At 39.9% G+C, this 16688-nt stretch overlaps 2 protein-coding genes across 3 annotated transcripts; one reads left to right on the top strand and one right to left on the bottom strand.

Moving 5' to 3' along the window:
• Positions 1-45: 45 nt before the first annotated feature.
• aifm3 (AIF family member 3) lies at positions 46-9252 on the top strand. 2 transcript variants are annotated; one of them, XM_079570150.1, is made up of 21 exons: positions 46-385; positions 2426-2611; positions 3557-3770; positions 5150-5259; positions 5343-5452; positions 5542-5586; positions 5656-5752; positions 5829-5941; positions 6091-6177; positions 6245-6336; positions 6412-6542; positions 6629-6744; positions 6876-6947; positions 7081-7144; positions 7209-7285; positions 7363-7480; positions 7552-7650; positions 8150-8225; positions 8321-8425; positions 8684-8704; positions 8789-9252. In XM_079570150.1, the coding sequence occupies exons 2-21, from the start codon at positions 2581-2583 to the stop codon at positions 8829-8831; spliced, it is 1821 nt and encodes a 606-aa protein (XP_079426276.1). In that variant the 5' UTR covers positions 46-385; positions 2426-2580; the 3' UTR covers positions 8832-9252. The 2 variants fall into 2 exon arrangements, with proteins under 2 accessions (XP_079426276.1, XP_079426277.1); XM_079570151.1 differs by lacking the exon at positions 8684-8704.
• A 251-nt stretch (positions 9253-9503) lies between these two features.
• Positions 9504-16413, bottom strand: LOC306973379 (uncharacterized protein). The gene is made up of 12 exons (XM_079570305.1): positions 16211-16413; positions 15591-15702; positions 15241-15334; positions 15041-15095; positions 13249-13389; positions 13010-13170; positions 12275-12373; positions 12013-12158; positions 11158-11329; positions 10973-11085; positions 10821-10908; positions 9504-10747 (listed from the first exon to the last, which is right to left on the bottom strand). The coding sequence occupies exons 1-12, from the start codon at positions 16320-16322 to the stop codon at positions 10694-10696; spliced, it is 1347 nt and encodes a 448-aa protein (XP_079426431.1). The 5' UTR covers positions 16323-16413; the 3' UTR covers positions 9504-10693.
• Positions 16414-16688: the final 275 nt, after the last annotated feature.

Below are 16688 nucleotides of genomic sequence, written 5' to 3' on the forward strand. Positions count from 1 at the left end.
CAGAAAGTGTGCGTGTTTGTAAAATTGCAGAGAGGAGGGGTGAGGGAATAGCGAGTTTTCATGCTGTGCTAGCATCCCCTCAGCAACTCCATCAATACTGCACACAGCTGAGAAACTGGCAAAGATCTCCTCTCCGTCAGTGCTGCATTTGCGAAACGGAGCGGTCGGTTCACTGTGTCCTGCGACTACTGGACGCGGCACAAAATCAAGGAGCGCTGACCGGACCGGGACTGTCCTGTTCTGAGTGCAGATATCCCCAATACCCCTTTCTCGGACTGGGACAAGCGCCGTTAAGGACGTGCGGATATGCTACCGAGCTCTGCGGGGAAAGCCGGGCACGGAGGAGTTTTATTCTAGTGAACCTGCTCCATGCGCCTGGACAGTGGTAAGACCATTTACGCAACCCACTGAAAGAAAGGGTGGTTGATTTGATTTATGATGTTTGTTACGAAATGTTTTTACTCGCAGTAGTTCTAGTAGTATTGGTCCAGTTGTATATTGGCATTGAGGCGAGTGTTGTACTTACATTGGGCTGTTGAGGTCCAGGTAAGTAGTTTTGCCTGGAGCGCTGTGGCGCTGTTTACAGTACACTGATTTAATGCAACTGTGGGAGCACTGCAGGGTCCATTTGAAGAATGAGGCTGTAGTATGCAAAGGTCATTAGAGAGACTAATACACAGACATAATGAGAGTTTTTCCTGAGTAATGTTTTCTGGCTCATTCCCCCTTGTGAACTGTACATCCAGATATTTTGTTCCTGGGGAGAAAAAAACAAACATGTTGAATGAAATGCTAAGTGTTTTACAGTGACACTGAAAAAGCACAAAACATGATGTTGGATAGTAACTAATAAGTGTGTGTTTGTATTTCATTGTACATACTCCAGCTTCTTAATGGGGATTGTAACTAGATGTAATCCACACTTCATTCCTTTGTAGTTTGTGGCATGTAGCCCCTGAGACAAGCAGGTTAAACACTTGTGGCATTTCAAAAACAACACAATTTCTGCTTGTTCTCAAAAAAGAAATGCTTACAGCTGCAATGCACCTTTAAAATTCAATTTGGCTCTTGACCAACTTAATGAAGAGTAAACACCACATGTAAATACAAATGTTTGACAACCAATACCCCCAAAGAGCACTTGTCCTTGTTCTTTGATTATTTTACGCAACTTGAATGACTTCTTTGGGTTATCTCAGGTTTAACAGCAGGATGCCAGAGGAGGTAATCTGGTGAGTGAAGTAACCAGTGATTTGTTGTGTAAATATTGAGAGCATTGTGTTTGAGAGATACCATTATCAAACAGGGAAAGTACTCTTATTGTTTATGACATGGCCTGACGTAGTAAATATGTGTTTAAGCTTAGATTTTAATACTGGTATTTGACGTGTTGATGGTATTTGTGTGTTTGTGTCCGGAGAAAACAGACTGAATCCGAGCAAAGCCACATGGCACCCAGCATTCCTGTTTTTCAGTCTCTATAGAGCGACCAGCTCATCACCAATCAGGGGCCATGGCTGCTAAAGCTCCCCCAACATTCCTGTTATAGGTATTACATTTGGAGGGACACTGCTTGTTTGCATGCAATATTAGCGCCCAACAGTGAGACCGGGATCTGCGTCATGTTGTGAGGACCAAATCTGCTTGACCTATTTTAGTTTGTCACCAAATCCTTGAAATAACATGAATCGCCCAATTTGGATTTCGTGAAAGTTGTTGTTGCTGTTAGTAATTGTTCACACTTTGTGCCAGACAAATGTGAGTTTGCTTGGATTCAGAGGTAATATAGATTGATAGAAAGATATAAAACAAAAAATTGAATTGCATTGATTAAAAATTGAGCCTCAGCAGAACAGGTTTGGAGCAATTTTGTCCTCTGAAACTTTGCACTAGCCCATTCAACTGTGCTCCCTGTAGTTTAAGGACATTAAGATGTGCTCAGAATATCAATCAGTCTCTTCAGCTGTTAACCCAGTAGGTTTCATTGGTTGTAATTGATTGCACCATTCTGTGCCTCTGAGGATCCAACACATTGCATTTACTGTAAGAAACTGTATGTGGTGGTGAAATACTAACGCTGGACAAAACATGGAGATTACATAGCCACAAAATGTCAGGGATTTTGAACCTTGGGGGCCTCCTGCTTCTCCTTTTAAGTACTCTGTGATGAGAAAGTTAATAGGTGTCAGAGTGCTGTTACTTTTTAACAAGTTCTACTGCAATATGCATGAGGAAAGATAGCGCTGTGTGGAAATGTTCTCAATTAACACACTTGTAACACACTTAGTCACTGTTGTCATGCACATACAGTATGTCTTTGAGTGCTTCTTTGTAGTAATCTTCTAAATCTTATGGTTATACAGTAAAAAAAACCGCCATCAGCTTGACATACGCAGTAGTTACATCTCACTGCGCACTCTTGTAGGTCAAGTGGAGAAGCTGATGTGTGCAATGGCCACTGTGGACTCACTGATGTCCAGACCTCCACCTTTGTCTGAGCAATGCTTCTCCAGTAGGTGGCGCTGCCCATAGGTCTGAGCACCTCACCGCTCCAGGGAGTCTTCCCATCCTGGACCCAACATGGGAGGATGCTTCTCCAAATCAAAACCCGGCAAGTATTTAGCTCCATGACTGTCCAAATGTGAATTAAATTACGATATGGATATATATAATTCCTTTTCCAATATGTAGTTTTAATAGATCCATTATTTTTACATGCCAATGTATGTATCTTAACAGCATCTGACCAATTTCTTCATTCTGGAAAGTTTTTTTTTTTTTTTTCTCTTGCAATCCCACTCACCATTATGATTTTCCACTGATTTAATTAAGACTTGCACAGCAGGAGAAAATTCCAGCCAGATTTACTCTGTAAGAACCGGATGATCAGCACATTTTCCAGTCAAAAAGATACAGTCGAATGTTTGAAAGGATAACACAACCATTTTTAATGTCACAAATAAATAAAATTAAGAAACACTATTAATTTAGTTACTTTGTCAATAAAACCACATTAGTGTACTATCAGTGTATTCTTTGTATCCATTGCCCAGCACAAACCTGTGCAAATGGAAGTATATCCAGAATATTGAAGACAATATATAAAGTCAATTGGACAGGTTTATATGTTTGATAAAAAGGTTTCGGTGATCATCATCTGATCACCATATTCACTGGGAAAACTCAGACTGGAATCCTCTGAGCTCAGTTACACGACTGCAGATAAACTGGATATAACATCTTATCTGGCGACACAGTGTGACACAGATGTGGCCAAAGTGGTGCCACCTGCAGAGTGCAGGGGTGTTAATAAGGTGTGTTTTGATGATGATGGTGAGCACCAAAATGTTGAAATCATGAAAACCTGTTGACGTTGTACTGTATATTGTCGTTTCTAAACCTGGATGAAGAAAAAATATCTGGTCTAAAATGTTAATGTAAATCTATATACTCTTGGATGCCTTTTTGGCCTTTAATTTATATCAGTCTTGGAAACACATTTTTCTATGACTGCTTGAACAGTTCTCGAAAAACACTCCTGTTTTTCTTGATGCAGTTGAAGTTAAAGTGGAGCTCTCCCTTTTGGAAAAAGAGAAGGAAGTGGATGGACTGTCGCCAAACGGTAAAGCCAGCCCGTTTGCCGAATGCAGAGCAAATGGTGCCCTGGGACACGGCTCGGATGATGAATCTACCCCAGTGCCCCTGTACCACAAATCAAGAGACTATGTGGAGGCATCTGTCTGTCATGTCAAAGACTTGGAAAATGGACAGTAGGAACATTTTTAATAATTAAACATGGAAAGTCGTTACTAATGTCACTTAACTTTGTATATACAGTGGGTTGAAAAAGTACCCATACCCCTTTAACTTTTTGACATTTTCCTATGGACTATGGACCACAAACATACATGTATTTAGTTTACATTTTACGTGAATGATACACAGTAAGTGACACACAATCGTCAAGTGAAATTAAATTTATACATGATTTTTACCTTCTTTTTTTAATATAAAATCTGAAAAGTGGGGTGTGCAAAAGTATCTACCCTCTTTCCTTTTAGTGCAAACAATTGCCTTCAGAAGTTGACTGATGATTTCTGAATGATCACATGTTGCCCTAATGACTAAATAGAGTCTACCTGTGTGTAATCTAATGTCAGTTCAAATACAGCTGCTCTGTGATGGTCTCAGAGGTCTGTTAAGAGACTATTGTGGAGCAGAAACATCATGAAGTCCAAGAACACACCAAACAGGTCCGGGATAAAGTTAGTGAGAAATATAAATCTGGGTTAGGTTATAAAAAGATTTCCATAGCTTTGAACATCTCTCAGAGTACAGTTAAATACACCATCCAGAAATGGAAAGAGTTTGACATCACTGCAAACCCACCAAGACCCGGCCGTCTTAACTAAACTTACTGACAGCACTGACCAGAGCTGTTACCAAGAAGCACTTTGACTTTACTGCGCAGACGTCAAAGTGCTCCTAAGGTGTTATTGCAATATAGCACCTCTTTTTATCGGCTTAGAAAGTCGATTTCATTTTGTGTAACTAGACTTGGATCGTGTAACTTTTCACATAACTCTATTTAAATAGGGAAAACGTGGAACAGCTTGGTCGCTTCAAACTTCACCCCCGTTTGGAGCTATAGGAATATGCTGGTAGAGGCTAAATGCTAACAACATCCTTGGTCTTTGACTGAGCACACGTACAAAGACCAGACAGGTACACATCAACTCGTCTAAGCTCAGGTGAGAACATATCTCAGTATGTAAAAACGGTGGCCTGTTCCTTTAACAGACCTCTGAGACCATCACAGGTCAACTGTATTTGAACTGAGATTAGATTACACAGGGGTGACCTCTATTTAGTCATTGGGTCAACATGTGATCATTCAGAAATCATCAGGCAACTTCTGAAGGACATTGGTTAAAGGGTATGGATACTTTTGTACACCCCACTTTTCAGATCATGTGTTCAAAATCATGTATAAATTTCATTTCATTTGACGATTGTGTGTCACTTAGTGTGTGTCTTTCACGTAAAAATTCAACTAAATATATTTATGTTTGTGGACAATAGTGTGACAAAATGTTGTCTTGAAACATATTTATAATATTTTTTTTTCTTCTTATTTATTCAACTCCAGGATGCGAGAGGTTGATTTGGGAAGTGGCAAAGCTTTGTTGATCAAAGAACATGGGGAGTTTTCAGCCATGGGCCACAAATGTCCTCATTATGGAGCACCATTGGTCAAAGGTATGATATTCGTTACAAGTTGCACGTACATTTAGCCTAAACCTTAATCCGACTTTATTTGTCAAATAATTACTGTTTTGAAGGTGTGCTCTCAAAAGGACATGTCCGGTGTCCATGGCACGGTGCATGTTTTAACATTGCTACTGGGGACATTGAGGACTTTCCTGGGCTGGACAGCTTGCCTGTTTTCCAGGTAATCCTGAGAGAGACAGCTCTTTCTCTTTTATCAAGTCACTTAAGCACAAACAAGTGTGTACACACAGTCTTGTCTGCTTGTCACAGGTCAGAGTTGAAAAGGACAAAGTGATCATTTGTGCAAACAAGCAGGTAAAGGAAGATTAATGTGACATGTCTGAAGACACAAGACTAATAAATTAATGCCTTATTGTATCACAGGCACTTCAGTCACAAAAACGAACAAAGCCCATGGCGCGATGTTCAGCGGTCATAAACTCCAGCACAGGCTTCAGTCATGTGCTCATCATTGGTTCAGGTGAAAAAACATTAAATTTCATGCATCAGATTATATCTTTTGAGCAGTGCATTTACGATGCTGTGGACAATGGCAGGTCCAGCAGGTCTGGTGTGTGCCGAGACACTGAGGCAAGAGGGCTTCACTGATCGCATCGTGATGTGCACCACGGATAGACACCCTCCCTATGACAGGCCTAAACTGAGTAAGGTTTGTACACAGTCTGCAGCTACAAGCATAAATATTTTTTTTAAATGACTTGAATGACACCCACACACAGACAGACATTACATGCAGCTATTAGTGTTTTGCATGCAATGAATAAAGTAACTAATAATTACTATTTGCTGATCACTCAGTCCTTGGAGTGCACAGCAGAGCAGCTCAGACTACGCTCCGCCGATTTTCTACACAACCACGACATTGAGCTGTTAACTGAAAGAGAGGTGAGTATCTGAAGTAAACGCAATAAAGATGTTCAATTAAAGGTAAATATTAAAGCTATAACTTTAGGTGGTTGCGGTCGATTCCAAAACACGTATAGTGACGTTTGATGATGGTGTAAGAATGGAATACAGGAAACTTTTTATTGCCACAGGAAGCAAGTAAGGACAATAGTGAATTAAATGGCAAATTAAATTAGAATATCATAACGTGTATTTGTATTTTCTGCCTTGAAGGCCCAGACCATTGAACTACAACGGCAAAGATGTCAGAAATGTGTTTTACCTCAGGACACCAGAAGATGCAAACAGCATTGTGAGGCTGGCAAGCAACAAGAACGCTGTAATTGTAGGAACATCATTTATCGGTGAGACACAATCACACCCTAAAGTGCTTTGTAGCTTTTCTCTTTATGTCATACTGTAAGTGTGTATGTTTGACTCGGGCTGCCAGGTATGGAGGTGGCTGCTGCTCTCACTGACAAGGCTCACTCTGTCTCCGTCATCGGGATAGAGTCTGTGCCCTTCAAAAAAGCTCTCGGCGAGAAAGTGGGGAAAGCCATAATGAAGGTAAAGACAACCTCAGGGGAAATCAAGCTTCTTCAAAGGCACTAATGTATCAGCAGCATCTTATGATCAAAGCTACAAGCACAAAGCAATCCCCTTAAACTCTTATCTTATGTCATGTTCTGCCCTTGAAGCTTTTTGAAGCAAACAGAGTGAAGTTCTATTTGCTGAATGAGGTGTCGGAGATGATTGGCCATCATGGACAGGTATTCACAATGTGAGAGCAAAAGCATCACCTGTAATGTACAATATCCTTCAAAATCAAAAAGTGGAACATATTTGCTAAAAATATACATGTATATACAGCAAATTAAAGTTACACATTTTGCCATCTTACAGTTAAAAGAGGTGGTACTGAAGAGTGGGAAAGTACTCAGAGCAGATGTGTGTGTCATAGGAACAGGTGAGTTCAAACATTTTCATTCATAAAGTGTGAATGTACCTCTTAAAGATGTGTGTCTCTGCAGAAAGTGTTCCTGCCACTGCTTTTCTGAAGCAGAGCGGCATCCACCTGGACTCCAAAGGCTTTATCACCGTCAATAAAGTGTGTAATGTACGAGCTCGATTTAACTTCAATACTTAATACAGTAATAATCCTGTCTTTGTGTAACCCATCTGTAGATGATGCAGACTAGTGTTGACAGTGTTTTTGCTGGAGGAGATGTGGTAATGTTCCCTTTCCCGCTGCGCAACAATAAGAGGGTCAACATCCCACACTGGCAAATGGCCCATGTGCATGGTATGCGTGGAGACAATACAGTCAAGTTTAATCAGAAAATGAAAAGCTAAACTGTTTCATCTTATTTACAGGAAGAGTGGCAGCTCTCAGTATGATGGAAAAACCCGCAGAGATCAAAACAGTGCCTTATTTTTGGTCAGCTATGTATGCAAAGACCATTCGCTATGCAGGTAAGCATTTAAAGGTTGTAAACAAGCCTTATAGATCAAATAACATATCTAATAGCATATTTGAATGTGTGTGCTACGATAGATTACTGTACTGTACTGTAGGACATGCCGCCTTTGCTATGCTCGATCCCGTCAGATCTCGAAAGCAGGGAAGGGCTGGGTTGGTACTTGGATGGGAAAGCATTTGGGAACACCAGGAAGCCTGTTTGAATATAGTGTGCTTGAGTGGTTGGTGGTGGTCGGACGGGCCGATGGAGCAGACTGGTAGCCTCGCTTCCGTCAGTCTACCCCAGGGCAGCTGTGGCTACAATAGTGGCTTACCACCACCAAGTGTGGCGTGCATGAATAATACCATGTAAAGTGTCTTTGAGTGTCCAGAAAAGTGCCATATAAGACCAATGCATTATCATTATTACTGTATCTGAATTATGAGGGAACTGCACTGCCACCTAGCTGTAAATATAAAAGTACAATTAAGCATTTGTATGTTTGTGTAAAGGTTATGGAGAGGGATTTGACGATGTCATTATACAAGGAGATCTTGATGAGCTTCGATTTGTGGCGTTTTATACCAGGTACATTGCACATATGCAAAGCTGTTTCTGTATTTTTTAGGTAGTATTGAAACTGAAGTGGTTTGTTTTTGTCTTTTGTCTGTTCATTTCCATAGGAGTGAAGAGGTAGTTGCTGTTGCCAGCATGAACTATGATCCCATTGTGTCCCGAGTGGCAGAGGTCTTAGGGTCTGGAAAGACGATTAAGAAACGCGATGTGGAGTAAGTCTGGTCACACTTTAAACTGCTCTGTGGGTTTGGATCGTGAAGAAAATAAATGTCATTGGTCGTTCACAGAAGTAATGTAGAAGTAGTAGATATAATATCGCAGTGCTATTGTTTCTGCACAGGAAAAAAAACTCTAACGTGTTGAAACATTTTAAAGGAAATGTGGGCTCTTGGCATTACGGGAAACCTACTGTTTCCTTAGTTAAGTTGGTTATCTTTGTCCCTTTTTGTGTCTTTCTTGTGCACCACAAGGATGTTAGCACGACTTGGCAAGTATGGACAAATAAGGAGCATTTATTCATTCCTCTTGATGACAGTGTGATACATCAATTTGAAAGAATCTGATATGTTTTTCAGGACAGGAGACATTTCCTGGTTGATAGATAAAGGCTCTCAATGACTTCACCTCTGTTCAAGAGAAGATCCAAAGTCGACTTGCTGATCCCTCAGTTTGGACATTTATGGTGCTGAGACACAGAGCAGCTTCCAGGATTGGACTTTTATCAGACAAAGCCCGAAGTCAGTGCATGTTTCTTTCTGAAACATTTTTCTTTTACTGAAACACATTTTGTCTTTACAAAATGAAAACAGGAGATGCATTTGATTCATTTATAATCTCTACACATTTCACACTGTTGTGTTTAGCAAAAGCAACAAACTTTTTCTCGCAGCATGTTGCTTCAAGATGCACCTATCTACCTGTACAATTTGTCCATAAAAAGCCTGAGATGGGCATTGGCATTTTTGTATATTGTTCTGTATATAACTCTCATGATGAATGCACTGCAGCTAAATAGGGACACACAAAATGAGCTGGATTTAAATATATATATACATTTTTTATAAATATATATTATAAATATATATATATAAATATTTTAGATAAATATATATATATATATATATATATAGAGAGAGAGAGATATAGATATGCACACACATGTGTGTTTTTGTGTATGCATATATGTGTATATACATACACACACATATTATGTGTATACACACACACACACACACATGTATATATATATATACGTGTGTGTGTGTGTGTGTGTATGTATAAAAGACAACAGAAGGTAGATTTGCATGTTTTTGTTTTTTTACATAAGTTTCTAGAGGCATCAACAGTGTAAAAATGTGAAATGCATATTCCTGATGTTGGCGATGTTTAGCAAACTACCGACATACCTCTTATTATTGTTGCCTTGCAAATAGACTGCACAAATGAAATGCGATATGCTTTGATGATCACTATATGTATATTTTCTAACAAATGTCTAATGAATGCAATACACTTGTTACTGAGAGTAATTATTAAAATCTGTCCCCAATTTGTTACTAACTCAGGGAACTGAGGTTGAGGCAAAAAGTGATGGAGTACGCTAATTACTATATACCAATGTACTATTTTCTGTGCTGTGCATCTCACAACTGAACCCTGATCAAGACTTGGGACTGACACTGGAAAAAAAAAAACAATGTTCTACCTATGAGAGCCCCCACAAGGCTTTTTTCAAATAGAAAATAAAATACTTTGAGCTGAATGTTTTACGCATTATTTTTGTTTTTATATTTTTCTGCTTATTCCATGACAAACACAAGAGTTTGATAATAAAACACCTGAATTTTAAGGAGACAATTTTTGTTGTATATTTTGTCACAAAAGTGAAGACTGGCCTCAGCACAACTTCACATTTAGACCAACAGTACAAATAATTCACATTTAAATGACAGATGACACCTGGTTGTTACCTAACACCCATCACACAAACACATTGGTACAATAATATTGCTAAAATCAAAACAATTAAAAAAATATCTAGCACCAAACAAGAGACACCAATAAATAGTTTAAAAACAGTGAGGGCACTGCATGGTAGTACTTGATTCATTTTCAGAGCTTGATAAAACTCTGTACACTAGAAAATACATTAGCTTGACTTTGGAAATCAGACACCGATCATTGGTCTTGACAGTATAAAAACAGCTGCTCTTTCTAAAATGTGACAAAAGAAATCGGTTTTGGCTAACAAGAAAGGTTTTTGTAAACAACTAAAAAAAATATTTGATTTTATTTCACATTATAAAGTTGAATCACCAAAAGTTGCATACTGCTCCTAAGGCACTTAAGGTCATTGCAGTTTATGAGATGACAGTTGTTCAGGAACAAGGCCGGTTTTCCCACTGTCCCGACTTATAAGTACAAAATGGAAAATTCACTTGTACATGTGTGAACACAAAACAGTGCATAGTTTCCTGGGATCAGAGGTCATATTCTGCTGCACACTGCTGGAGGTACCACTCATACAACTTAGCCTGTCCAAGAACAGCAACGTAAAATACTTGAACTTGACTTGTGAATGCTTGCTTATATGAAAACATAACTGACCTTTTTATTTTTCACAATATCACGGATGTATTCGTTATACTCGGCCATAGTCCTTTTTTCTTTCTTGGAGAGAGTTTTATTTCTTTGTCTGTGATAAAACAATCAATTAAATGACGGCAAACTCTTTTTATTTATCCTTTAAACACACTCACCTTGCAAAATGCTTGGCTAGGAAAAGCAGGAGATAGCAAGATGTCATGAATAAAAGCACAAACACTACTTGTCCATCTTCTGGTATCCACTCCCACAAGTACATGAAAATTCCCTAAAATGTAAAGATGACAAAGACATGAGCGAAAGGAAAATGAATTAAACTACAAGACATAATAAAACTTACGGTTAAAATAGAAAGGGTTCTTGCCAGGCTTTCCCCAGTGAGCTCTTCCACCTGCTCTTTGGAGAAGGTGTTGAAAATGAAACTAAGGACAAACAGCATGGGGAGGAAGACGCCCAAAGCACCGTACAACAGAGAGTAAAGACGGATATTTTTGTTGTACGACACATCCAACCTGGAGCAGAGTAAAATACAATTTATTGGCACAAAAACAAGTTCAGGATCAAATGGAACAAAAAATAAACGTTACGACCAAAATCCATTATTGGTTGGTAAATGTCTACAAAAAAAAAACATAGAACCGAATTAAAACATGTGTTTTACTGTGAGCGACCTCGCCTCTACTCAGACCTAACTTTGCAGGAAACTTTGCAATACATGTAGCTACAAACATGAGGTTTAACTATGTCCTTTTTCAAATGCCTTAGTTTTGTGACCCATTACAAAAATAGCATTGCCAGTGACTAACTAAGCGCTAGATTTTGCTGGCATGTTTGTGTTTTACAAGTGAGTTTTATGTGTTGATCTGGTGACATAGCAACATATAATCTGTAGTGTGGCCATCAGAATCAGAATACTTTATTAATCCATATGGGCAATTCATCAGCTGCTGCTCCAATCAATGCCAAAAAATTAAAATGGATAATTCTGAGTCAATGTGTGAATAGTTCAGGGTAACAGAGGTCATTACTGGCAAATGCATCTAACACACTATAGAATCAGAATAGTTTAACGTGAACACGCGTATAATTCTCCAATGCCAATCTCTGTACAAATACATAGGTAATAAGTAATATTTCACACAAATACAGAACATGACTCTTGTTAAACGGCAGACCATGCAAACTGAAGCCATACCTGTCCTTCTCCAGTCTGCCGCTGATCGAGTCTGAGATCAGGTCGCAGTCTCTCTCTAACTGGTCCAGAGTCTTCTGAACAGCCTGATTAATCGCCTTTTCAATCGTCTGACAAATTCCGTCAATCTGGTTCACACAGCGACTAGGCTACACACAAAGCAGAAGCTTGTTACCGCATAACCAATCAATCACGTGGTGGTGGAGAGGTTTCTTCAGTTTCAATTACAAACATGAGCTCTAGTAATTACAAAGAGAGCCAGTACCTTCTGTGGGTTGGGGATGTATATTGTTGGCATCTCAAAACCACACTTGTTGAGACCTGGACGACGGCATAACTCTTGTACAATCTGCATCATTACCCTCTGGCGAAACAGAACACTTTTTCAAGTACAGTACGTGTAATGGTGTCATTTTAAAGTGTCATGCATAAAAATATTATTTTAGGATGTTTTGCCATTTAAAATTATATCCATGTATCGCCTATTTCAGTAAGGTTTCACCCTCAATGTCTGTGGTGACTTTTAAAATTAAATTACTACGCTCAGTGTGATGGACAGCTGCGTTGAGCCACTACAGTTCAGTGAAATACGAGTTAAGCGCCAAGACCAAGAAGATCTGTTTTTGTGCTGCTGTGTAAAAAATCACATTAATGTTGTATCGTCTATAAAGCCTGTTTTGCTTTTCAGAGACTCAAATCTCAGCTGTCTCTCCACTTTTGCACATACTTGTTTTGCACAAAACGTGGAATAATTTATGGCCTTTTAAAAAACGCAAAGTACTATTTCATATTCCATGTGTTACTCAACAAAACACAGCATATACAAATCAGAGCGCTTCAGCAGTCGAAGAAATAGCAACCAAGTAAAACTGGCTTCCTCAAAACTGGATAAATGAAGTGAAATACGACAAGGGAACATTATAGCATAGTTTTTCATGTCTATTTTGGCTAATATGTCTCTTTTATTGTGTGATCCTGCTGTATTGATGAAGAAACATACCTGTCTGTCAGTTTCTTTTCCAGCCTCGTCTGCCTTGCTGAGGTAGAACAACAGCTTATCCCCACTAGTTTCACTCAATTGTTCAACAATGTTGAGAGTCCGCTTGCATAGAGCCTGACCCATTGGGTCAAAGAACACAAATATCAAGTCAGACTGTTGTCCTGTACAAAAACAACCATGTTCAATCAAAATAAGGAATCAGTATTTGTAATAATTATTATTTTTTTCCTTCAGCATACCCAACCAACTGATGGCGCGGTTTACATCAAAAGGGTATATCATGTCTCCATCCACCAAACCTGGGGTGTCAATAAATGTCACCAAACTAAACTTCTTCTGTTTTGAGGTAGAGATCTCAGCAGACAGGTAGTCCAAGGCACCTAGGACAAACAGGTATGCAGGTTTAAGCTGGTCCCTTTTAGAAAGCAATTATTGTCATTACAATGCTTGGAAACCTTGTTACCATCAACATATCGAAATGACTAGTAACTCTGTGATGGAAAATGGATAAAGTACATGCACCAGGAGAGGCCACGCCCACAATGGCGACACAGAGAAATAAATAAACAGTCCTTTAACCTAGAGACCAGTTGTCATGGTTACACACAACAGCTCTTCAACTGGCAGCTTTAGCATGAGCTGTTGGACATAAAGCTAGCCAGTGAAGAACGACTGTGAGGCAACGCCTGGAGAAGTTTATTTTGTCTCAAAGCTGTATGTAAACTTTGCTAACTAACACAATTGTGTTTTTGTTTGTCACCATAATCAACAAACCAATCAGGAATCCCTGTGCACAGTCATACACACGTGCGTGAGACTGAAGCTGAGAGAGGCAGGTGTCAACAGCACAAATCACATCCTTGTGCTGCAGCGGAGCGCTGCTTAGCATTCCTTTACGTTTGTCCTCTTCAGCAATGAACATCGCAAACCTTATTATCTAGCAGATTTTCATCAACACCTTGCACCTTCGAGATCATTTAACAAATCAATTTCTAAAACAACTGACAAACGAGCTGATGGTAAGTCTATAAGTGACTGCAACTAAGAAGATAACCCCATCGTGTGCCCAGGAAAAGGGCAAAGCACCAGTCATGCTGCACCACTAAACGGTTCACTTAACGGCACCAAGCAGGAGGTTACTACACAACAGGTTGAAGAAAAGATAAGAACAAGTTAAACAGTTTCCAATGACCAATTGCAGAAAGAGAAAAAAAAATCTCCCAAAAGAATTGGATTTTTGATGAGTCATTCTTTGTTGCTGAGAAAGGTAAACAAAAGTCTGACACAGCAGATTTCCAGAGGCGCTGAGGAGAATTGTAAAATCCTGTTTGTTCCTGATCAGATGCGGAGAGGGTCTGCAGGGCTCGGCCTGTGGAGCGTCTCTAAAGGCTGTGACATTTCTCCGCTGCTCCTCCTTAATGCACTGCACTGCTGTGGATGGGGCGTGTGACTCACATACAGTGAGCGCTCCAGTCTGCACCCAGTGAACCCTCACTCTCACACACTGTCAGAGCACGGACATGCAGAGCCCCCACCACTCCTCTGCACCCTCCCCCTCTCAGGCACACCCATGCTTTAGCATAAGCTCCATCACAGCACCATATACCACTGACGTACGCAGACCACCACTGCCATTCTCTTGAAACAATACACTGCTAATTGCTGCTTCTTCTGAACATTGAGACTGAGACATTTATATCTGGAGCTACACCACTGACTGATAAGAAGAAAGAGTTTGGTTTAACAGCAAAAGCTATGACTCAGAAATGAGGATTAGTCATCAAGGTGGAGAACCTAAATTGTGGAATAAAACAATAACTTTGATTCATTACCACAGTCCTACGACGCCTCTAAAATGTTCCTCAGTATTAACACGATTTTGGCAACTTGAGCTTTAATGCAGCATGCACTTACACTGTCCACAGATGAGATTAGAAGCATTGACATGCGCTGTTTATTATATTGCTCAAAACTAATCAGCATTTTAAATTGATAATTTTGTGTATGGATCAAAACTCAAAGAAGGCTTACCTTTGAACTCAAGGAGTGGTCGAAAGTGAGGGTAGAGATGTAATGTTGCATTCCCCTGCGCAAAATGAAAAAGGCCCTGATGAAACAAACTCCTGTGGTGCAGATCAATGCCCAATGTCCCAGCCAAACCTCTCCTTGTGCACTGACAAACCCTCCCTTCCGGACAAATGAAATTAACAGAACTATTACTCTGAACTTACCGTCAGTGATTCTCTTTTACGTCCACTTGTAATGAATGTAAACCCTTGTGTTTCAATGGCAACACCTGTTTTCTGTATGTGCTCCTCCACATACCTGAAATGACAGTGCAACAATTAACCAAAGTCCTCAGCCTATATACGTGTCTCAAAAGAAAAAGAAAAATGCGATGAATTACAACAAGTTAATAATACATTCATAGCAGTGAGTATTGTCTATGTTAAACCAGCATAGACAACACACTTTTAACACACTTTAAAACAGGGAGTAAATAATGTTAAACTCTATTTCCAACAAACTGAAAGCTGGTAACAAATACTACATAAGACTGCTTTTAAATATTAGGTATTACCAGTTAATGAAGGAACTCTTTCCTGCAGAATGATTGCCCATGATCATTACTATGATCTTCTTTCTGGGAGGAAGAAGCCGCACTCCCAAGCTGTTGGCAATTTTCACCAAACCTGACCCAAAAAGAAAAAGGAAAGGTGATGCCCATGTAATAGTTTATAATCTTCACTTTTATCTGAAAGATTCACCAGTAGTAGATGTCAGATCCCTGCATTCTCTTGTCTTTACCTAAGACACAGGCCTAATAAACAGGGGGGGTGGGGGGTGGGGGTGTTGTCATTGGACACTGTGCTTTGGCTTTGGCTGTAGTATTTTTAGGTTCCCAGTCTGGGCTGGTAGTAGAAGTCTACTGAAAAATGTTAGTAACAGAAAGGAAAAGTAGAAGTCGGCTAGTAATAAGTAGTAATCTCGTCGTTACAGCATTGCCACAGCCCTCCCCCAAGGCACTGTGACACTGACAGACAGCTGATAATGGGAACAGTAAACCTATAAATGTAAAGTAGATCTAAAATGTACTTAAACTTGTGTGGATCATATGGAACTGCTACTTTAGTGCGAAACCTTTCCTCCAATGCGCACATATTATTTTTCCAGTGTTGTAGTCGGGGGCGGGTTATTTACCGTGCTCGGTGTCCACATACAGGCTGTGGCATTCTTTCAGTATTCTCTCACTCGGTGTTGTGATCGCAGACTCCAGAGGGTTTGCCACTGACCGGGGCTTTCTGCCCGACATTATATCACAGACATATAGGCTACGGGCCGCTATGGCTACCTGCCTCCGTAGTTCCTCCAACTCATGGGGGACAGTTTCTCTGTTGCACACAAGTCCTGCAGCTCAAACAGCCTGCCATCTGCTGGTCCCTTTCTGAAAAACACGTGCAATGGGACGTTTTATTGGCTACTGTCAAATGCCACCTGAGGAACAAAATGTAGCGACGAGACACAATTCATACAATCAACAAACTCAAGAAACCACGGAAACTCACAACTGCACTGTGTGGATTAACATAAAACACTTTTATAAAAGCCCCTATGCCTGAAGTGTTCGGCAGACAGGATTTAACATTTCAGGCGCTAAACCGCTGAGGCATCTGGTCAT

This window comes from Gobius niger, assembly GCF_951799975.1.
Source record: "Gobius niger genome assembly, chromosome: 1".
NCBI classification, from domain to species: Eukaryota; Metazoa; Chordata; class Actinopteri; order Gobiiformes; family Gobiidae; genus Gobius; species Gobius niger.